The sequence below is a fragment of the Durio zibethinus genome, chromosome 4 (assembly GCF_047325235.1).
Source record: "Durio zibethinus cultivar Kanyao isolate XHJ-2024 chromosome 4, ASM4732523v1, whole genome shotgun sequence".
Lineage (NCBI taxonomy): Eukaryota > Viridiplantae > Streptophyta > Magnoliopsida > Malvales > Malvaceae > Durio > Durio zibethinus.
The window spans coordinates 16,169,069-16,194,145 of record NC_143165.1 but is presented as its reverse complement, the minus strand read 5'-3'; the positions used below and the strand labels follow the sequence as shown (position 1 = coordinate 16,194,145).

General features: G+C 29.8%; 1 protein-coding gene and 1 pseudogene across 2 annotated transcripts; one reads left to right on the top strand and one right to left on the bottom strand.

Moving 5' to 3' along the window:
• Positions 1 to 14,264: 14,264 nt before the first annotated feature.
• LOC111288957 (beta-glucuronosyltransferase GlcAT14A-like) lies at positions 14,265 to 23,230 on the top strand (annotated as a pseudogene).
• A 413-nt stretch (positions 23,231 to 23,643) lies between these two features.
• Positions 23,644 to 24,767, bottom strand: LOC111288404 (uncharacterized). 2 transcript variants are annotated; one of them, XM_022879285.2, is made up of 4 exons: positions 24,356 to 24,767; positions 24,235 to 24,271; positions 24,038 to 24,159; positions 23,649 to 23,947 (listed from the first exon to the last, which is right to left on the bottom strand). In XM_022879285.2, exons 1-4 carry the CDS (start codon positions 24,665 to 24,667, stop codon positions 23,885 to 23,887), a joined length of 534 nt encoding a protein of 177 aa, XP_022735020.1. In that variant the 5' UTR covers positions 24,668 to 24,767; the 3' UTR covers positions 23,649 to 23,884. The 2 variants fall into 2 exon arrangements, with proteins under 2 accessions (XP_089614987.1, XP_022735020.1); XM_089758861.1 differs by having other exon boundaries at positions 23,644 to 24,159.
• Positions 24,768 to 25,077: the final 310 nt, after the last annotated feature.

The window sequence follows — 25,077 nt, the reverse complement described above, 5'->3', positions numbered from 1 at the left end:
CAACCATGCGCAAAAAGTTATTTAGTATATATATATATATATATATATAAATGTATATATATAGAGGTTAAAAGTATAAAAAGCTCTTGAATTATAATTAAAAAATCATTCAAGCTCTTATTTTTTATTATAACTAATTAACTCTTTCAATATTTATTTGCATGCAATTAAACTCTTATTCAAATGGAAAAGTTAAAACTATTAATTTTTTTTCAATTAAGATAAAATTTCATATGACATCAAGATGAAAATTTATTACATTATATAATTAATATGTATAAAAATTAAATAAAATAAAATATTCTTTTTTTTTAAAAAAATTTTTCTCTCACATTGTCTCTAAGATCCTTCTAAGGGTTCAATTGACTAATCAAAGATTGCTTGATTCAATTTTTTCACGTGACTAAATTTCATTCAATTAAGGATTTAATTGGGTTTAAATAGAAGATAAAAAGTTTGATTAATTGCAATAAAATATTAAGGATTTAAATGATTATTAAATTATAATTTAAGAATATTTTTGACCCTTTAACTTATAAAGTATGAAAAATCACATAACAGATTTTAAAATATTTCTCGTTGAATTATTATTATTATTATTTAAATAAAAAATATATTATATCTAATTTTTGCCCTTTGTGAGGCTAAAATAAAAGAAAGGAAGGGCATCCTATATAAATCTTGTTGTATAAGTTGACTCTACGAAGACCAGTTATGTGTTAGCTCTTCCATTACACATTTATTTATTTTTATATTTACTTTTTATATTTAATAATTTTTTTTTATATTTTATATTTTTGTGGGACCCATTTCATATAGCTCTTCTATTTTTTTTTCTTATTTATTTGTTTTTCTTTTTTTTTCTTGTCTTTTTTATATGTAACAAAATTTTTTTTATATTTTTTACTTTTTTTGTGGGAGCATTTGATATTTATAGGACCATTTGATATTTATTGATGAAAAATATTTTTATTTTTCTTTATTTTTTTTCTTTTTTAATTAGATAATTTTATAAGAAAATGATATCAATGGAGGTGTTGACTTAGCATCTAAATTTTTTTTCATTCAGTTCTTTTTTTAATTTTTGTTGTTTTTAAATACATAATATAAATTTTGGGATGTCCACTTGGAATTAACATTTTAAGAAAAAATCCATAATATTTTAAGCTAAAACATACACAATATAAATCGAGTCAGAAGTGTATTTAAAGTGCTCTGTCCAAACCCATTTTGGAGTATATATAAAAGTATATATTTTTTATTAATTTAATTTTATATGTATTATATTAATAAAATTATTATTTAATAGCTTAATTTAAAAAATTTATATTTTAAGCTCAATGGTCTAGTACACATTAAAATCTTTATTAACTTTTTATTTTTTCTTTTGTATTTCCATTATTCCTTTTCACTTTTTTAGATTTATCATTTTTCTAAGTTTTTTTTATTTATTTTTTATTAGATATGTGAAAAAAAAAGTCGAAGGAGGAGCTTACTTGTCACCCCATTTTTTTTTATTTTTCACTTTTTAGGTTTTTTTAAAGGTTAAATATTTATTTGGTCTATGTACTATATTTTTTCCTGTCAATTTAGTGCCTAAAGAATAAAAATTAATAATTAAGTACTTGAACTTTTATTTCGTCTAGCATCTTAGCTCTTGGCACTATTATCATTAATTAAGTTGTTGATATGGTATGAATTTTAAAAAATTCTTGACATGTGTCAAAAATGTTTAATCATCGTGACATAATCCATTGCCATGTAAGTATTAAAATAAAATTTTAAAAAATTCAAAAATTTTGAACAAGAAATTCTAAAAATTTCATAAAATATTTAAAAAATCTAAAAAATTTGGGAAAAACTTAAAATTTTTGAAAAAGAAAAACAAATCTGAAAAATCAAAAACCTTAAAAAATTAAAAAAACATTAAACATTCAAAAAAATATAAAATATTTTAAAAATATTTTAAAGTTCAAAATATCTAAAAAAAATTTACAAAAAATCTTAACATTTTTCAAAATTTAAAAAATCTAAAAATTTTAAAAATAAAAAATCTAAAAAAATTTAAAATTAAAAAAACTGTGAAATTTTTTTAAAAAACCTTCAATATTGAAAAAAATGAAAAAATAAAAAATTGAAAAACTTTGAAAAATAAAAAGTAATTTTAAAAGGGAAAAATATGAAAATTATAAAAAGTTAAAAATTTTATTAAAAGAAAACAATTTGGAAAAAGAAAAATATTTTGGAAAGCTAAAAGATGTTTACCGTGTATATTTTATTTTTATATATTGATTTGTTTGTTCTATGTTTAAGATTTTTTTCAATCTTTTAGTTTTTATTTTTTAGATTTTTTAAACTTCTTTAAAGTTTTAAATTTTTTTGTTTTATTGGAAGTTTTTTATTTTTTTTTTCCAAGAATTGTGTTAATTTTTTTGGATTGTTAAAAAATTTTATGAAATTTTATACTATTTAAAAAAAATTTATGAAGTTTTATTTTTTAATTTTTAATTTTTCAAATTTTTTTTTTATTTTGTTCTTATTATTATTGATTTTTTAGAAAAATTTTGAATTCTTTTAAATTTTTAAAAATTTTGTTTTATTCAATTTTTATTTTTGTTATAATTTTGAAAAAAGTTTCAAAATTTTTTGAACTTTTGTTTTTGATTTTTTATTATTTAAAAAAATTTTAAAAAACTTTTATGAAATTTTTATTACTGATGTGGTAGTGGACCTACCAAAGATATGGCTTTTTTATTGACATATGTCATGATTTTATTTGGTATTGATGCTATGTTAACAAGTTAAATAAGAAAATTAGTCTGAATTACCAAAATGTATGACGAAATGAAAGTTTAGGTGCTTAATTGCAAATTTTATTTTTATATATACCAAATTAACAGAGAATGTATAGCATAGGGTTAAATAAATATTTAACCTTTTTTTTTCAATTAGGTAAGATTTGTAACAAAAGGAATTGTTGAATAAGAATGGCAAAACAAAAAATTTTAACCTATGGCAACATGTGGATAGCCTTCTAATTTTTATAGTTTTGGATTTTTTTGTGGTTTTAGACGTAAAAATATTTTGGTTCTTGTATGCCCGTGGATCGATGCCTCTATGTGCATATAATGTTTGAAAATTCAATTTCTTTTTTATTATTACTATTTTTTAGTTTTCTTTTTACCTTTATGATTTTATCTTTAAATTTGGTCTTTCTTTCTTTTATTCTCCTTAAAATTTATTTTTCTATTTGATTTTGTCAAAATTTTAGATATCGTCTCCTTTTTAATAGTCATTTTGACCATTTGTATCTTTGCATATATTATGGCTTTTTCATTATTTCTCATATTCGGCCAAAACTCCAAAACTCTTCATATGTTTGAGTATGACTTTTGAAAAGATATAGCTTTCAAAACTAGAGCCACAACCATATGAGTTCGAGACCAAGAAGTTAGTTTTTTTTAGATGAGACTATTTCCTTTAATTGATGGCATTTTAAGTGTTTATTTTTGAGTGAGGTCAATTTATCGAGCTAATCTCATATATAAATGTTGTAGTTTTTTACTTTGCTTTTGACCATTCCCTTATAATGACCAATGTTTTCAAGTTCTTATTTTTCTTTCATTTCTTCTGTACCAGGCATTTTTCCTCTTTTCTCCTATTTCCACTTTTCTTTTCTTATTGGTTTTGTTTTTTATGGCCACTTTTAAATTTTTTTCCAATGATATTTTGGATTTTTTTATCTCTAATTTTTTATGTTTTTGGTCTTTTTAGTTTCTTACTATCTTTGCTTATTTTTAAAGTGTTTGTATCTAGCATTACGTCTCTATTTTTCTCATCTTCCATTATCTTATCACATTCATTTCTTTTACTTTTTTTATTGGGATGATGGATTTGATTTTTTTACATACTTTGTTTTGGTGAAAGTTGTTTGGATGATATCATTAAGTAATATAGAGATATGTGACTAGGTTGTATTTTTTTATTCAATTGAGGATAGGGTTAGTGTGTTCTACATGCTTTTTGTTTGGGTTTGTTCTCACTTTGTTTTTTTTAATTTGTGTGATATCTTAATTAAGTTGCTTGATTTTGAATTTCTATGATTTATTATAGAGATTTTTGTGTGATTTCTTTGCTATAGGTTATTCTTTTTTTTCCCTCTTTTGTGATGTGTGTTTGCCATATCTTTTGTTCATTTAGGTTGGTGCTTTTTTCTCTCTTTATTCTGTTATTTCTTTTTTTTTTTCTTTTTTGCTTGATTTGTTTAGTGTTTGCATTGTTAAGATCGCTTTTAGATTTTTTAAGATCATTTTAATTTTTTTTTATGTTTCATTTTGGATTGGTGTCAAGTTTTATTGTGGAAAGAGAAAGAATGGTGTGCTTTCTTATTTTGATATTATGTTTTTCATATGTGTTATTTGTTCTATGTATTTATTGCATTTGTGAACTTTTGGTGCTGTGTTTGATTTGTTGGCCTTCTATATTAAATATTTTATCTTTACTCTGTTATATATTATTCATAAAAAATATGTTGCTTCGTGGTTGTGGCCTTCTTTACTTGATTCTATCGATATTAAGAATGACTTTTGTTTTGTTGTTCTCTTTGCTGCCATGTCCTTTTTTACATAGTTAATTATGTTTTAAATTTTAATTTTTTTACCTCTCTTATCTCCATATTTTGTACTAATTTCATTACTTTTTTTTAGATTGTTTTTGAATTTTTTCTTTTGTCATTTTTACAGTTTTAAACTTCTATTGTTTGCCTTCATTTCTAGATAAAAGAATAAGTTATTTTTCATGTAAAGATATTTATTTTTGAGTTTTTTTTTACTGGTTGCATATAATTTCTTTTTATTTGTATTTGTAAGATATTTTTGGTATTGTTTATTTTGATGGTTCATTAGCATAGTAGGCATGGATTATAAACTGTTTATTGCTTGAGTGTATATGTTTATTAAGATGTTATTTATTTTACAACATATTGTTGCTCTTTTGCGTATAGAATGAATAGGTTATGGAGATTTTACTTTGCTTTCAATGTTGCTTATTTTTATGTGCTATCTCCATTTTAGTATTTGGTATGCTATTTTTCCTTTTATAATTATTTGGATGTTGGCTTATGTGAATAAGAAAATGATTTATCTTGGTACGTTATAGGGTTTGATTGTTGTCATGGGATTTGGTTGATTAGTGTGGATCATTGTTACTTGCTTATTGTTTGTGGTTCTTTGTTTAATCCTTTTTGGTTGCATGCAAACTTTTATCATTTTTACAGTTTTATACTTATATTGTTTGCCTTTATTTCTAGATAAAAGATTAAGTTATTTTTCATGTGAAGATATTTGTTTTTGAGTTATTTTTTTTTACTGTTTGCATATAATTTCTTTTTATTTGTATTTGTAAGATGCTTTTAGGTATTGTTTATTTTGATGGTTTATTAGCATAGTAGGCATGTATGATAAATTATTTATTGCTTGAGTGTATATGTTTATTAAGATATTGTATGTTTTATAACATATTGTTGCTCTTTTGGGTGTAGAATGAATAGGTTATAGAGATTTTACTTTGTCTTTAATGTTGCTTATTTTTATGTGCTATCTCTATTTTAGTATTTGGTATGTTATTTTTCCTTTTGTAATTATTTGGATGTTGCTTATGTGAATGAAAAAATGATTTATCTTGTTACATTATGGGGTTTGATTGTTGTTATAGGATTTGGTTGATTGGTGTGGATCATCTTTACTTGCTTGTTGTTTGTGGTTCTTTGTTTAATTTTTTTTGGTTGCATGCAAATTTTTGTCATTTTTACAGCTTTAAACTTTTATTGTTTGCCTTCATTTCTAGATAAAAGAATAAGTTATTTTTCATGTGAAGATATTTATTTTTGAGTTATTTCTTTTTACTATTTGCATATAATTTCTTTTTATTTGTATTTGTAAGATGTTTTTAGGTATTGTTTATTTTGAAGGTTCATTAGCATAGTAGGCATGGATGATAAACCATTTTATTGCTTGAGTGTATATGTTTATTAAGATATTGTTTGTTTTACAACATATTTTTACTCTTTTGGGTGTAAAATGAATAGGTTATGGAGATTTTATTTTGTATTCAATGTTGCTTATTTTTATTTGTTATTTCTATTTTTAGTATTTGGTATGCTATTTTTCCTTTTGTAATTATTTGGATGTTGGCTTATGCGAATGAGAAAATGATTTATCTTGGTACGTTATGAGGTTTGATTATTGTCATGAAATTTGGTTGATTGGCGTGGATCATCATTACTTGCTTGTTGTTTGTGATTTTTTGTTTAATCTTTTTTGGTTGCATGCAAACTTTTGTCATTTTTACAATTTTAAACTTTTATTGTTTGCCTTCATTTCTAGATAAAAGAATAAGTTATTTTTTATGTTAAGATATTTGTTTTTGAGTTATTTCTTTTTACTGTTTGCATATAATTTCTTTTTATTCGTATTTGTAAGATGTTTTTGGGTATTATTTATTTTGATGGTTCATTAGCATAGTACGCATGGATGATAAATTGCTTATTGCTTGAGTGTATATGTTTATTAAAATGTTTGTTTTACAACATATTGTTGCTTTTTTGGGTGTAGAATGAATAGGTTATGGAGATTTTACTTTGTCTTTAATGTTGCTTATTTTTATGTGCTATCTTTGATTTAGGATTTGGTATGATATTTTTCTTTTTGTAATTTTTTGGATGTTGGCTTATGTGAATGAGAAAATGATTTATGTTGGTATGTTATGAGGTTTGATTGTTGTCATGGGATTTGGTTGATTGGTGTGGATCATCTTTACTTGCTTGTTGTTTATGGTTCTTTGTTTAATTTTTTTTGGTTGCATGCAAACTTTTGTCATTTTTATAGTCCTAAACTTCTATTGTTTGCCTTCATTTCTAAATAAAAGAATAAGTTATTTTTCATATGAAGATATTTATTTTTGAGTTATTTCTTTTTACTGTTTACATATAATTTCTTTTTATTCATATTTGTAAGATATTTTTGGGTATTGTTTATTTTGATGGTTCATTAGCACAGTAGGCAGGATGATAAATTGTTATTACTTGAGTGTATATGTTTATTAAGATGTTTGTTTTACAACATATTGTTGCTCTTTTGGGTGTACAATGAATAGGTTATGGAGATTTTACTTTGTCTTAAATGTTACTTATTTTTATATGCTATCTTTGTTGTAGTATTTGGTATGCTATTTTTCCTTTTGTAATTATTTAGATGTTTTTTTATGTGAATGAGAAAATGATTTATCTTGTTAAGTTACGAGGTTTGATAGTTGTCACGGGATTTGGTTGATTGGTATGGATCATCATTACTTGCTTGTTGTTTGTTGTTCTTTGTTTAATCTTTTTTGGTTGCATGCAAACTTTTATCATTTTTACAACTTTAAACTTCTATTGTTTGCCTTCATTTCTAGATAAAAGAATAAGTTATTTTTCATGTGAAGATATTTATTTTTGAGTTATTTCTTTTTATTGTTTGCATATAAATTTTTTTATTCGTATTTATAAGATGTTTTTGGGTATTGTTTATTTTGATGGTTCATTAGCATAGTAGGCATGGATGATAAATTGTTTATTGCTTGAATGTATATGTTTATTAAGATGTTGTTTGTTTTACAACATATTGTTGCTCTTTTGGGTGTAAAATGATTAGGTTATGTAGATTTTATTTTGTCTTCAATGTTGCTTATTTTTATGTGCTATCTCTATTTTAGTATTTGGTATGCTATTTTTCCTTTTGTAATTATTTGGATGTTGGCTTATGTGAATGAGAAAATGATTTATCTTCGTACGGTATGGGTTTTGATTGTTGTCATGGGATTTGGTTGATTGGTGTGGATCATCATTACTTGCTTGTTGTTTGTGGTTCTTTGTTTATTCTTTTTTGGTTGCATGCAAACTTTTGTTCTTTTTACAGTTTTAAACTTCTATTGTTTGCTTTCATTTCTAGATAAAAGAATAAGTTGTTTTTCATGTGAAGATATTTGTTTTTGAGTTATTTGTTTTTACTATTTACATATAATTTCCTTTTATTTGTATTTGTAAGATGTGTTTGGGTATTGTTTATTTTGATGGTTCATTAGCATAGTAGGCATGGATGATAAACTGTTTATTGCTTGAGTGTATATGTTTATTAAGATGTTGTTTGTTTTACAACATATTGTTGCTCTTTTGAGTGTAGAATGAATAGGTTATGGAGATTTTATTTTGTCTTTAATGTTACTTATTTTTATGCACTATCTCTGTTTTAGTATTTAGTATGCTATTTTTCCTTTTGTAATTATTTGGATGTTGGATTATGTTAATGAGAAAATGATTTTATCTTGGTACGTTATAGGGTTTGATTGTTGTCATGAGATTTGGTTGATTGGTGTGGATTATCGTTACTTGCTTGTTGTTTGTGGTTTTTTGTTTAATTTTTTTTTTGTTGCATGCAAACTTTTGTTTTGCTGGGTGCTATTATTTTTACAGCTGTTTTATATTTTTCTTATCTTTGTTGTAGAAAAAAGTGCTAAAAGTTGGTTTGTAGATTTTTGTTTCTTTTTTATGTTTTATCCTTCTATTTGCATGTTGTATGATTTTTTTTGTCATCATCATGTTATTTAAGGAATTGTTAATATTGATGATGAAAAAATATGGATGCATATAATGGGATATTATTAGTTTCTTCTTACTTTTTTCTTTACCTTTTTTGTGTTTAACTGATCTTGATGATATTTATTAGATATCGGACAACTATGATAGGTTGCATATGCATTGTTTGTCTTTTTTTATCTCTTCACTTTTAGTAGGTCTTTTTTTTTATGCTCATACAAATTGATTTCCCTGGTTGGTAATGATATTTTTACTTTGATTTATGTTTCATTTTTCATTTTATTTTATCTTGTTGTTGCTTTGCGTGCTTGTTATTTTATTGATATTGTTATGTTTTGTGATCCTTAATGCGTGATATGTAGCCTGCTTTTATTTTCTTTTAAAAAATGTTGAGGTTAGACTTTCATCATGAGCTGTCATCATCCTTTTCTGATATGACTAATCATGGCATAGAATTATCAATCTCTTTTCTTTAATGAAATTCAATTACTTGTAGCTCTCTTGAATCCTCTTAGCTTCTTCCAAACCAACTTCCTTTAAGACTCTCAAAGATGAGATTTTCATTTCCACTAACAACATAGCTTCCAACCCATAAACTAAGGAAAATAGGGTTACTCTAATAGAGGTACATATTGATGTCTGATAAATATGCAAAATGAAAGGTAACTTTTCATGCCAATCTCTATAAGTCTCAATCATCTTTTCAAAAATCCTTTTAATATTTTTATTTACTGTTTCTATTGTCCCATTCATTTTTAATATGTTTGTTCTTGAACTGAACATATATCTCCTTTATCATCTTACTATTAAAGTTCTTGGCATTATCTGAGATAATCCTTTATGAAAGTCCATATTTACAAATTATTTTTTTTATGAACTTGCAGACCACAAATCATATCATTCTTCCATATGAGGATGTTTTTATCCATTTCGTGAAGTAATCTATCATCACAAAATGAATCTATGCCCGTTTGAGGCCTTTAGGATGATAGGATCTATAACATTCATGCCCCACATAAAAATGGCCAGGGTGGTGCCAAAACATGTAAGGCAGTAGATGGGGCATGGATCTTATCAGCATATATTTTGTGCTTGTGATATTTTCGAGCATAGTTGATGTAGTCATTTTCTATTGTTAACTAATAATATTCAACTCTTATGATCTACCTTGCCATCATATGTCTATTTGAATATGCTCTACATATTCCATCATGCACTTTTCCATGAATCTTCTTTGTCTTAGTTGCATTTACACATCTCAATAACATTTGATCCTAGGCTTATTTTATAGAGAACATCCTTATCTAGGAGGAAACCATGGCCAGCCTCCTAATAACTTTTTTATCATTCTCTATTGTTTGGTCTAGATATTGTTGATTCTTAACATATTGTAAGATATCATAATACCATGGCCTTCTATCATTTTCCTTTTTCATAATAAAGCAATATGTTGGCACATCTTTAAAATCTAATTTGATGGGTTGAATATCGTATGATTATCAATCTAGATCATTACGACCAAAGTAGCTAAGATATTAGTAATCAGATTCTCTTCATGAGGCAAATGCTCAAATTGGATAGCTTCGAACTACTCGATCAACTCTAAAATATATTTATGATATAGGATAAGCTTTGAATCTCTTATCTCTCATTCTCCTTTCAATTGATAGATGACCAAAGATGAATCTCCAAATACCTTTAATACTTTATTCTTTCTATCTATAATAGCTTGTAAACTCATGGCATAGGCTTGATATTCGATAACGTTTTTAATGTTACTGAAATTCAATCTTGTCGTATTGGGATAATATGTTCATCAAAGGATATCAGAACTACCCTAATTCCTTACCATAGGACATTGGCAGCTTCATCAAAGTACATTCTCCAAGACATTTCACTATCATTGTCTTTTTCCAATTAAGAAACAGCCATTAAATCCTTTTTAGGGAAATTAAGCTTAATCGGTTCATAGTTTTCAGTAGCATGGTTTGTGAGGAATTTAATTATAGCATTTCCTTTAATTACTTTCTAACTCACCAATGTTGTATTATGAGAGCATCACTTGTCATCTCCCAATTCTTCCAGACAATCAAGGCTTCTCAAAGATATACTTGATTGTGTCCAATTTTGTTATAAGCTAGGTGGTATGGTAAATCATGTATTATCTAAGTCTTTTGGCTATCCAACCTAAAATATAACAGATTTTCTCTAATGAGGAATACTTGGACTCATATTTTATGAATTTCTTACTTGGATAATAAATAGCTCGCTCTTTTCTGTCAGATTAATCTTACTACCCTAGCACATATTCCATTGACTTCTCGTATGTTGTCAAATATAAGATTAATGGTTTTCTTAGAATAGGTGGTACTAATACTCGAGGATTTGGCAAGTATTGCTTGACCTTATCAAAAGCTTCTTAGCATTCTTTGTCCACTCACCAAAGTTGTTCTTACAAAAAAGCTTGAAGATGGGATCATATTTTGAGGTAAGTGAGAAATGAAGTAAGAGATATTGTTCATTCCACCTAAAAAACCTCAATCTTTTTTCAGTGTGCTTGGAGGAAATAGATTTTGGATAACGCATACCTTATCTAGATCAACTTTAATCCTTTTTTCACTAACCATAAGTCCTAGCATCTTCCTTGATTTAGCCTCGAATGTACATTTGGATGGATTTAGCTTGAGTTGAAAATTTTTCAACCTTTTAAATAATTTTTGAGGTTGGCGACATGATTCTTTCTTTCATGAGATTTTGTAACCATATTGTCCATTCACACTTTAGTCTCTTTATGTGTCAAGTCATGAAAGAATGTTACTATGGCTCCTTAATAAGTGGCCTTATCATTTTTCAAACCAAAGGACATAACTCTATAACAGAAGGTACCTAAATGGTTATAAAGCAAGTTTTTTTATGTCATTTTGGGCCATTTATATCTAGTTATATCCTGAAAATCCATCCATGAAAGAAAACATAGAGTGCTTGGCCATGTTATCCACCAATGTGTTAATGTAAGACGGAGTAACATTATCTTTAGGGCTAGTTCCATTGAAGTTACGATAATCAACAAACATTCATACCTTTTTATTATTTTTTTTATGACAAATCCTATGTTAGCTATTCATTCTAGATATTTGGCCACTTGTAAAAAACCTATGCCATACTACTTTACCACTTCTTTAATCTTTAGCAGCGTCTTAGGCTTCATTTATCTTAGCTTTTGTTGGGCCAGTTTACATTTTGACTTCAAAGGTAGCCTGTGTTCTACTATTTTGGTATCAAGCTTGGGCACATCCTGATCAGTTAGGCAAATACATCTACAAATAGATCTTTTAACTTTTGCCTGTTTACCAATGAAAGTGATGTGCTGACCTTAATCTCTTTCTTATTCTCATTATCCCCTAAATTTATCAATTCGATGATTTTTTGATGAGGCTCAATAGATTTATTTTCTTATTCAATTAATCTCATTAGGTTAGGAGTAAAGTATATTTTTCTGAGTTATCTTCCTTGTTAAGTTATCAATGTTAATTGAATCTTCAAAATTAAATCCTCGATTGTTATCATTATTATCTTCATATTCATTTGAAGACCTAAAATTGAATGTAATGAGAGATAATGGCGAGATGTATTGACATGAAAAATGGGAATGATAGAAGAAATGAATGAAAAATGCATTTTCCTAATCTTTTAGTAAAATAATAAATGATAAACAACCTATACATAAAAGACTATCACAATGCCTTTAGGCATAAACAATTGGGAGTTACAATTATATTAGATTGGTTTCAAGGATAGCAGGCTTCTTGATGACACTCCAATTGTTTAGCTCATAGTCTGGTAGACATGGATGGACTAGTACTTTTTATTCTTGGGCCTTTTCATTTTATTTGCCTATTGTTTGGATGAACAATTCGATGAAAGCTTCCTTTATGCTCAACTCGGGCTTTTCCTTAAAGTCTTTATCAAAATCTGGATACATATATTGTTTAGGTCTAAAAGTTTCATACAAGTATGGGATAACCATTAGCATGGTTTATGGTTCATAGCCCTTAAGACTTGCCATCATTCTCTCTCTTTTATTTGCTTGGATCCTTCTCTTTTCCCAACCTTTTGCTTTATATCCCAAACCTAATGTTTCACTGTTGTCAACTATCATCGGAAGTTTCTTTATTCCTTGTAAATTCTTGCTTAGCCCAGCCTAAAGATACCAACTCTTGTTAATAATCTGATTCACCATTATCTTTGGAAAACATGGTTGGTATAATTTTGATCCCTTGCCTATAGTATTGACAAGTTCAAAGGATTGATAAGAACACTTAAATGCCTCCTTAGTAGCTTCTACATACAGGGCATTCATAGGCTAAGTTATTAGTAGATTTTCTTCTCTAAATAAACACCAATCGACCATTCATATTGAATTTAACTTTTTGATGTAAGGAAGAAGAAACAACACCTACTATATGGATTCATGTCCTTCCCATCCAATAGCTATAGGATGGAGTGATATCTATCACTTAAAATTTCATAGATACTTTATGTGCCATATATTTTTAGTCTAACACATTTATCAAGGTGTTATGATGAGGTTTAGAGTTAAACAATAGTGATAGTAATGAGATTTATGTTGGTATCTTATTCAATTGTTCTACCACAAAGTACTTATTATGCTTTACCAATTTTAAAAATTCATATGCTTCTTTTTCAGACACTAGCTTTTGATACTTTTTTTTTTTGAACCAATGCTGGCTTATCATGCTCTTCCATAACTTTTGCCTTTTTTTTATTCTTGTTTTCTCTAGCATATCTGAAGTATAACATTTTTTATTTTGAGTTATGCCACCCATACTAGTTATATTGGCAACATCTGTCTTGTGTATGGTCTCTTTTTGCCCTTAAACTATAACTTCACAACCATATCTTTATGGTATAGCCTTCTCATCCTTGAAAAGAAAAGGGCTAGAGACCCTGAAAGTCATTGATTTAGAAATGAGCTTGTCTATGACAGACTTCGATTTCTCATCACAATAGATTGTTATTTGTTTTATTACCAACTTTGATGGTTTGTCAATCGCAAATACCTTAGCACTTCTTGAAGTTTGTCCCTCTTCATAAAATTCAATTTGGAAAGAATCTATAAGCTTTTGTACCTTATAATGGAACTATTCACAAGTTTCAATAGAGTGGCTAGGAGCCCTACTATGGTATTTGCATATTTTGTTTGACACACATCTTTTATAATAAGTGTGTGGGTCTACTAGGTGTATCATGTCAACTTCATACAAGGCATCAAATAATTGATTGAATAGAGTTTTAATTTCTTTCACTTTTTTTTTACATGGTGCTCTCTATCCATATTTAAAGCATCCACAATATGGTTGGGCAATGGATTGCTATTAATATTGGGTGTTGTTATTCCACTTATGTCAAAATTGATCATCCTAGCTTTGATCAATCCTTGCACCTTATACTTCAAGGTGGTGCAATTTTCGATGGAATGACCAATGTTCTCAAAGTGATAGTCATAATAAACTATGGGATCATACCATTTAGGATAGATGGCTTAAGTGGTTCTAGACGGATATGAGCAAGTAAGTAATTCTTGATAAGTTATTGGAATAACTCTGTATAAGTCATGGAGATGGGATTAAAGGTGGGCTTCTCTTGGTTATTTTATGGCTCTCATAGACCATTTATTGGGTTAGTTTGGTGAACTAGGAGTCTTGTAGTAGGTTAAGTGTTAGGACTATATATGTTGGTTGGTGGTCTAAATATTGGTTGGTAAGTGGGTGGGTAGGATGGTTGTAGAATTGGTTGATATAAGAAAGGTTTGTATTATTTATAGTGGGGTAATATGTGGGGTAGATTGGTGGTGGATGAAGGGGTAATTCTTGAATAATTGCTTTTTGAAGCTTATAGTTTGAGCTTCACTCTTTTTCTTCTTCTTGGGCACTCTTTTAGTAAGGACCTTTCTTATTCAAGCTTGCTATTCTTAATGGCATTTTCAATGATCTTATCCAAGATCACTATATCAATGAAATTTTTTGTTGTATTCTTTATCATTTTTTCATAACAAGGAGATTTCGAAGTGCTTACAAACAGTATTATATTTTTTTTGGTTAAAGGTGGCTAGACTTGGGTAACTACATCCCTCCACCTTTGGGCATTTTTCTTGAATGACTCAGTTACCTTTTTCTTTATGCTTTACAAAAAAAAGACGATTAGGAGCCAGATCTATGATATGGCAATAATGATTGATACAAACATAGGTTAGCTCATTCCAAAAGTTTTAATAAAATTTTTGTTAAATCATTTTTAAGAATGAACTTTACAAACTTCATTTAAAGAACTACATGTAAGTTTTATCCCAAGCCCCCAAACATCCTCATATTCGTTACAACTCTTTCATACATATCTTTAATTATATTGATATACTTTAAAGAATTCCTTTCTTTATTAAGTCCTACCAAAACACCTCTTAGGAAACTTTATTGTATGTTTTTTTTCAAAATTTTCTTATAAGAGTTCTTATTTAGGTGTTTGATTTTGCTTTGCGAAGGATTTTCTTTTCTGGGTATTTGTGGAATTTGCAAATCTTCTTCACATTTTGTCATCCTCGCCAAAAGATCTCAACTTTGTGAATCACACCAGTTATATTGGCTGAAAAGAATATGTTAGTTTCATCTACTTTGCTACTTTAGGAAACTACACATTTGGATACAAAATTAGAGTAACATCTTTGTTATAATTGGTGTTACTATTCAGTCATTTGTTCATCTTTAATTAAATTATAATTTTGCTCTTATACAATAATTTTATAGCAAAAGCAACAAAAAACCAAACACAGCTTTCTTCTAAGGATATGTGTCATGTACTTTGAGTTATATCTGTGTAATTTTAGACAATTTTTTTATGACTATTAAATTGATTTGGTTAAGTCAATGAATGTTGATTAATATTTGTTTTATACATTGGGGTGTTACTTATTATAGGTCCAAGAGATTGAAACCAATAATTGTTGATGCAGGGCTTTATCTCTTAGAAAAGCGTTGAGACATTTTATGCCTCTTAAAAATGGTGACTGCCTAATGCTATCAAGTTGTTTTCAGGTATGTGTATATCTGACTTTTTTTTGTTTGTTTTCAGGTTCTTCTTGTTCTTAATTTTTCTAATGCTAATCAAGGAAAAATTATATTGCTAAATTTGGGAGCAAATGTGAAATGCACTTGTGTCATGTGCATTCTTAATTAGTAGAATATCTGATGTTAATAGGCAATTAGCAAAGAAAGATTAAATTTCAAGTGGTGGAGCTGCAAATATGGGGTGATTAATAATGTGATTGGAATATATAGGTGTATATATTTATGTGAGATCATAAAATTGCATGGTTGGGGTGAATGCAATAGTCATCGTACTATTTTTTGACGGATTTGGAGGTAATGAGCACGCTATATTGCTTCAGAGTCTTTAGATCACCTGTTATAGGTACTACAAGGATGTCATTTCTGTTGCACCTAAAATAATAATCACAACAATATAGAAGCAATATATTGCAATAAACCCACAACAATAGACAACAATCAATAATAAAAAATACAAAAAAAATAAAGCACACCAAGATTTACGTGAAAAACTTTTCAGTGTAGAGAAAAAAATCACGGACCACCAAAAAAATCTCCACTATCAAATAATGAATATACAAAGTTTTTCTCTAGCTAAAACTAGAGCTAATCAATAACTAGAGAGACAATTGAAAAAATCTCACCAAATAGGTAACTCAACAAATACACCCTGAATTTGTTCCTAAAGAGCTTTAAACTCAATCTTCACTGTTCAGAATTTAAAACTTTAAATCATAAATTTGCTGACAAAGTTTCAGCTCAATCAGACCACGATCGACTTCCGTTCAACCAATTCTCTTTTTTTTTTCTCTGTTTTCCTTGGCTTTTCTTCTTTCTCTTCTTGGTTTTATGATAGCACCTTAAAACAACCCTACCTTTTTTTATTAAATAGCTAGGACTCTGTGTAAAAAAAAAAGACTAAGGCCATGGCCTTTACTTGGTCTAAAATCAATTACATGGGGCTAGACCCCATTTTCCTAACAATCTCCCCTTCTAGACCCATTAGGAGGAGATTTATCACCATAACAATTTTATTTGAAACTTACCTTGGCCAAGGAACTTATTCCGATCAAGTTACTGCAAAGCTCAAGCTTTTTCTTGAGAAGTGTCTTAGTCAACATATCTGTTACATTCTCATCAGTATAGACTTTTTTTAACAGCATCTGTTATTCTTCAATCACTAAACATAACTAATAATATCTAACATCAATGTGCTTTGTTCTAGCATAGTACATGACATTCTTACTCAAATCTAAAGTACTCTGGCTATCACAAAATATCATATACTATTTTTAATTCAACCTCAATTCAAAAAGAAAATGTTTCATCCAAAGCATTTCTTTACCTACTTCGGTTGCTGCAATATACTTAACCTCTGTAGTTAACAAAGCAATACACTTCTATAACTTAGACTGTCAAGACACATCTCATTCTGTAAAAGTGAACAAATACCTTGAAGTAGATTTTCTACCATCAAGATCGCTTGTCATGTCAGCATCAGTAAACTCTTCTAGAACTGGTTGTGAAACTCTATAAGTCAAGCACACATTTTTAAGATGCCCCTCAAATATCTAAAAATAAATTTCATTGCTTCCTAGTGAACCTTTCTCGGATTAGAAAGAAATCTGCTTTCTATACTAATTGCATGAGTAATGTTAGGCCGTGTACAAACCATAAGATACATTAAAAAATTGACTACAGAAGAATAAGGAATATTAGACATAGCTAGTTGCTCTTCCTTAGACACTGGACAAGATTTCTTACTTAGATGAAAATGGTTGGCAAGTGGACTGCTAACTGATTTAGCATGTTGCATGTTGAATCCACTAAGCACTCGTTCAACATACTTTTCCTGTGACAACCTTAGCTTTCTAGCTTTTCTATCCTAGATAATGTCCATACCGAGAATCTGCTTTGCTGGACCTAAATTTTTCATATCAAAGGACTTAGACAATTATTCTTTTAACCTACAAATCATACTAGCATCTTGTACTACAATCAACATATCATCAATGTATAGTAAGAGAATAATGAAGTTACCATTAGAAAATTTTTTAACATACACACAAGAATCCGTTACAATTCTTTTATAGCTATGACTCACCATAAAAGAATCAAACTTCTTGTACCATTGTCGCAAAGCTTGTTTCAAATCATACAAGCTTTTCTTCAATTTACAACTAAGTGCTCTTTCTCTTTCACTTCAAAACCCTCAGGCTGATTCATATAAATATCTTCCTGTAAGTCACTATGTAAGAATGCAGTTTTAACATCAAGTTGCTCAAGCTCAAGATTCAAACTAGCTACTAATCCTAATACCACTCGAATGAAACTCATATTTACAACTGGAGCAAATATCTCATCAAAATCAATGCCTAGTTTATGAGAAAAACCTTTTACTATCAATCGACCTTTGTACCTCACTAGTTTGTCACCATCTTTTTTCAACTTGAGCACCCATTTATTCTTTAATGGCCTCTTCTTTTTTAAAAGTTTAACAAGATCATAAGTACCATTTTTTCGTAATGACTCCATCTTTTCTTTCATTACTTTTAATCAGTGCTCTCTATCTAGAGTCTGCACATCTTAAAAGCTTTTTGATTCTCCCTCACTGGTAACTAAAATAAAATCTAAACTTGGATACCTGATAGATGGCCTGCGCTCTCTAGTAGATCTCTTAAGTTGAGACTCTACATCATCTGATGCCAAAGGTAGCTCCTCTTGCTCAACACTCTCAAGTAGAGATGATTGCTCCCTTTGCTCAAAACTAATTGCATCTGGCTCATCACTGACTGTGACTAGCTCATTCATATCCCCAAGTTATGTTTTTTGCTCATTTTCACCATTTGCGGCTCTTTTTTGTGGAACCCTTATCAGTATTAAAACATCATACTTAATAGTAACCCATGTAGTTTTCTCATTTTTCTCAAGGTCTGCTATGTTTCTTTTTCATGAAAAACCATATCTCTACTTCTGACTATCTTTTTCTTCACTAGATCCCATACCCTGTAGCCAAATTCCTCATCACCATATCCCACAAACATACCTTATACAGTTTTATTGTCAAGCTTTGACTTCTATTTTTTTAGCACATGCATGAATGCTTTACACCCAAAAACTTTCAAATGAGAGTATGAAATATCTTTTTCTATCCACGCTCTTTCTGGAATGTCAAAGCCTAAAGAAATTGATGGTGATATGTTAAGCAAATAACAAGCTATGTTGACTGTTTCACCCTATAATGGCTTTGGTAATTTTGCCATCCTCAACATATATTTGACTTTTTTCACAATAGTGCGGTTCATCCTTTCAGCTATAATATTACGCTACGGTGTTTTAGGTTTTATCATTTTATGCCTGATCCCATGCTTTGAACAATACTCTTTAAATTCATTGGATGTGTATTCCCCACCATTATTAGTTCAAACACACTTCAAGGATAACCTTGTCATCCTTTCCACCATGGCATAAAATTTCTGAAAATATTATAATAACTGACTTTTATTTTTCAATATATACACCTAAGTCTTACATGACCTTAATGGGACCACATACGTTAGAATAAATTAATTCCAATCTATTTTTTTTTCTTTGAGAACTCTTACAAAAAGAAACCCTAGGATGCTTACCAAATAAACAATAATCACATGAATCGAGAGATATACCTTTGGTTAAGGGAATAAGAGACTGCCTTGCCAAAACCTATAACCCTTTTTCACTCATGTGTGCCAGCCTCTTGCACCACAAGTTTGATGAAGCATCATCCTCAATAGCATTTACCTAATTACCATTCAATTGCAACCATGTCTTATACATTATGCAGCATAGTTTTTCTCTTATAACTATCATAGATCTTTTGAGAAGCTTTCATCATCCATTTTTTTGTCGACTTTCATATCATTCCTTATCAAAGACATTAATAGCAAGCAAGTTCATTCTCATATCTGAAATGTGTCTGACATCCCTCAAAGTCAACATGCAGCCTGTACTAGTTTGTACAACAATATCGTTAATCCCAATAATCTACGACACACTCTTGTTTCCCATCTTGGTACAACCAAAGTCTCATGCTTTGTAAGTTGTAAACAACTCTCTTTTAGAAACACAATGATATGCCATTCTTGTGTCAACTATCCACTCAATACTGAGATCACTAACATGATTACAATCACCATGTATACAAATCAAAGTAACTGAATCACTATCTGTATTTACTACTGTAACATTGCCATCATCTGAACTTTTGTCTTTCTCATTTTTTTGCTTTTGCTTCAAGATTTTACAGTGTCAGTTTATATGACCTGTCTTACCACAATGGAAACACTTCACTTTATCTCTAGACTTGGATCTATGTTTACACTTACTATGACCTTTTGAGTTTTGACCTCTGTCGATGTTTCTACCCCTATTTTCTGTGACTAGAGCTTGATTCCCAAAGTCTACATCTTTTCGCCTTACTTCTTCATTAAGCATATTGTCATTTACCATCTTCAATGTCACATTGTAATCAGGAGCTGAATCAAGAACAGTCACAACTAGAGTATTCTAGCTGTCTGGCAATAAACCCAAAAGAAACAATGCCTTTATTTTATCATCCATCTTAAGCTCTATAGTAGTCATCCGATTAAATATATCTTGAAAATCACTCAAGTGCTCTATCACAGATCGTCTATCCCTATACTGTAAAGTTACAAGTTTTTTAACAAGCAAAACTTTATTCATACCTGTTTTTCTCTCATACAATGCTACCAATTTTTCTCAAACAATGTGAGCATCTGACTTCTGCATTACATGATGGAACATGCTGATATCAATCCATTTTTTTATTGTAACCAACATCTTTCTGCCTAGCTTCTTCCAGCTTTCATCTTTCATATCTGCTGGTTTAGCTGAGTCATCAAATACTGACTCATACAAATCTTTACAGTATAGATGATCCTCCACAATAAGCTTCTAAATTGAATAATTCGATGCTGTCAATTTTATCATGGAACTTGTATTACCCTCCATGATCTCAAACATAATTTACTTCTATCTTAGGTTGCTTTTGTATCGATGTCTCAAAATAACTCTCGCTCTGATACCACTTGTTACGCTTGAAGCAATAATCACAATAATACATAAGCAATATATCGCAATAAACCCACAGCAATAGACAACAATCAATAATAAAAAATATAAGAAAAATAAAGCATACCAAGATTTACATGAAAAACCCTCAGTGTAAAGGAAAAAATCACAGACCACCAGAAAAATCTCCACTATCAAATAATGGATATACAAAGTTCTTCTTTAGCTAAAACTAAAGCTAATAAAAAACTAGAGAGACAATTAGAGAAATCTCACCAAATAGGTGATCAACAAATACAACCTAGATTTGTTCCTAGAGAGCTTCAAACCCGATATTTACTGTTCAAAATTTAAAACTTTGAATCATAAATATGCTGACAAAGTTTTAGCTCAATCGAACCACGGATCGACTTCCATTCAACCAACTCTCTCTTCTCTTTTTTCTCTTTTCTTTTCATAGCTTTTCTTCTTTCTCTTCTTGGTTTTGCAACACCACCTTAAAACAACCCCACCTCTTTTTATTAAGTAGCTAGGGTTCTGTGTAAAAAGAAAGACCAAGCCCATGGCCTTTACTTGGTCCAAAACCAATTATACGGGGCTAGACTCCATTTTCTTAACAATTTCTGCAGCATGTAACTCTCTATGATCTATCACCTTGATACCAACTTTTACTCCTCTGCATCTGGTCTTATTATTATTGATCTAATTATAGTCTTGGAGGAGATGTAAAGAATAAGCTGCATGTTTTCGTTCTTTTTGCTAGTTAAGGAGTATAGTTTTGGCACTGCAGCTTTGAGTGAGAGCAATCTGGTAAACAAGAGAGAGCATTTGAATTCCGAATGTCAAGTTAGGCTATGGATCATACCTAGTAAGTTAATGGTGGTTTCCTGATGGTGTTAAAGATGCATGCAAGAGCTGGAGTTTCCATATAGAATGCATCAAATTTGATACAGCTTAATAAAGGGCTATAGTTTGGAGCAAGAAAAGGAAGCGGGAGAGATTGTTCAGCTGAGGAATGTCTTTGGTTTGCATCCTATTTCAAAGGGACAGAAGATTTTGTAGAAATAAACCTATTGAGAGAATGTGAGTGAATACATTTTCTAGTTTGTTAATTTCAATACTCAATTGCAATTTCGTTGCTAAAATTAAAAGGAAAAGAGAAAAGAGAAAAGAAAAACATTCCATGCATTTGTCAGGCCCAAGTTCTGAGGTGGATTCAATTGCAAGTAAAAGCAATCTTTTTTGCTCTAAAAGAAAGCCTTGCTACCATCTTGCCTTATATGTTGTAACTTAATTAAACTATCATTTTGCATGAAAAATGTTATGAGACTGTTGTAGAAGATCGCATATGTTTCATGCATGTTTGTACAGAACTAAAGGTATAATAATTTGGTTGTGGATCCCTCTTTCATTTTCTTTGTAAAATGTCACTATAGATGAAATGCCCATGTGGAACAAATACGCAAGGATCATTATTCTAGACAAGGCTAGGACATTAAGTTCCTCATTCTGGCAAGAGCTATTTGGTTTCCATCATCTAACAAGTATAGAAGTCCATCAATTACTTGTTAACGGCCTTGGAAACAACCAATTAGCTCTCACAAGATCACTTCCTTTGTTGTTTATATATTAACTGTTCTAGTCATACAAGATAGTGTAAGCCATTGTTTTGTTGACAAGTTTTTCTGCCTGCATGCCAAGCAATGTCAAAGGAAATTGTGAAAGTAGAACTAGAGATCTGGTCTTTTTGAAGGTTCATCATTTACAATTTTAACTCGTAGTTTCATTGAGTTACTGCATCCCGGGTACAGACTACAGACAATCTTCCAAGGACTTTGCTAATGTATTTTTCTAACACGGCTTATTCCTTCACCAATTATTTCCCTACTGTCCTTTGTAACTCCAATCAGTTCAAGATCACTGTGATAAACAATAACCTACAGTATATAGCCTTTAACAATTCCTCTTTGAAGAAGGCTCCCCCACTTAATTGTACAGAATTTGATGCTATGATTCAGAGTGGAACTTCCGACACTGTTCCAGTTTGATGATCCAGTAGTTGACCATATCGACCAAGAAATTTTGGAACGCGACCCTGACAAAGTTGTACCTGGTGAATGGTGCATAGGTGAGCCTGGCAATGGCACATGTTCAGTTTGGGGGGGTGCCAACATCTTAAGGCCTGGTGCAGGAGCAATAAGGCTTGAAAAAAGTGTTCTCGAATTACTTTCAGATGATGGGTTTCAATCCCAGCAATGTCGAGATGAGTGATCTGAATCAATTACCATGTAGATATATGAAATTGGAGAAGAAAGAGGCAACCGATGATGAGTTCTCTTTCCCATAGTTAAACACTTCCAGGAGAGTTAACCACGGCCTTCATATTCTTTTTAGGAGCACCAACTTTTAGTCAGGCACCTACTTGTGCTATGATTGTTGTAAAGTAAATTACTATTCATTTGTTATTGTACTCGACATTTGTTTATTTGGAGAAGAAATGTAGTTCCATGCTTACCATGATGGGAATGCAATTATATGATTTGATGCAGTGTACTATGCCCATTCTTTAAAGTTCGAAAAATTTTCACTTGTATGTCGCTCTTCTCTGAGCATTACTTCAAGCCTTTTCTCTTACTTTTAACTGAGGCATGGATAAGGTTCCCTTGTAACTTGTATTGGATGATTCTGTTAATATGAATTCAAGCCAAGCACCGATGTTGCTTCAAAAAGAGTTTTCTCGTGGAATCAACTAATTAATCTAAAAGGAAAATTCATCAAGTATTAGCAAGTTTGTTAATTATTTTAAGACGCGGCATATTCCCTCTACCTTGAGAAAAGTTACCTTGTGTTCCAAAGTAGGTCCAATAATTTCTAATTTTGAGTTGATGCGTTAATACAAATCATAAGATAGAAGTGTTTCATCGAAGTCTTTACCCATCTAATTTCTGAAGAATTTGTAATCAATCTTTCACCTAATCTGTAAATAAGGTTGCATCCCCTGAACTGCCAAAAAAAGGGCTAAATAAAAACAATTAATATGAACACCCAAGGGGCATTGAACATCTCAAAAGCTTTCAGGGCTGTCATCTAATTGCTTCTCATCTTCAATATCAACCTCCAAGATTTCCTTGCAGTGAAATAAAACAGATTTCAACAGAAATTTGCATGAACCATAAAAGCTTAAACTAACAATAATGAAACAAAAATTTTGACTTACAGGGATTCTCTGTTTCAAATAATTTCCAACTCTGGCTACAACTGTGGAACGTTTGTGCCAAAATCGACCTTTGAGACTAATCTTCACAAAGGGTCCATCCAATTCAGCTAGTTCAACTTGTCCTAAAAGTCTTTCCAGTTTAAAACTTTTAAAACTGTAATAAAAATGTTTATAGCTGCATAAATAAGAAGAGTCACCTGTTATGCCAACTGAATTGTCGAAAAGCTGAGCAAGCTGAAAAAACAGACACCGATTTTATGCATTCCCAAATTGCAATGGTAGTATAAATTTAAAAAGAATAATAATTCAGATTCTTGCCTCTACTCTGGCATCAGCTAAGACAAGTTCAATATTTTCCTCAGTCAAATCCAATGGTGGAAGTGGAACTCCACCTGATGCTGCTGCTTCCACTGCCCATACTGATTTTAATGGTGCTGATCTCCAGCTATTAACGTGTATATTTCTTGCTGCTGGTCTTTGTTCCCATAAACTCACCTTTGCTGGTGGCCTGGTTCTCGGTCTTAACCTGTTGGAAATTTGGCCACCAGGAGAAGTGACAGCCACTGTTGATGATGATGCTATCATTGTTTTGGATAAATAATAGTGGAGAAGCAGCAGATTCATTGACATGAGTTTGTTTTCTTGTTTCGGTTTTTAGAACCCTTTGTTTCTGTGGTGTTTTTGTTGAACTTCCTTGTCAGAAAATGGATCAGGAATTTGGTATCGTGGCCATTTTTGGGCCGTTCACATCAGAACAATTAACATTACAATTTATAAAGTTTTCCACCATATCTCTCTCCGTTTTGTTTTAATCTTTGATTTCCAAAAAATTTTAAAAAGCGAAGGCAAAAAACAAAATCCTAAGCATATCGCATATCTTTAGAGGTTGGCTTAATTGACGTGTACATTTAAATTTGATAATATTAAAAACGTTAAAAAAAATTTATATTAATTTTTTTAATATTTTAAAATATTATTTTGTTAGTAAATAATAATTTGGGCTGAATTGACCGAATTGGAATTTGAAAAATCATATTCAA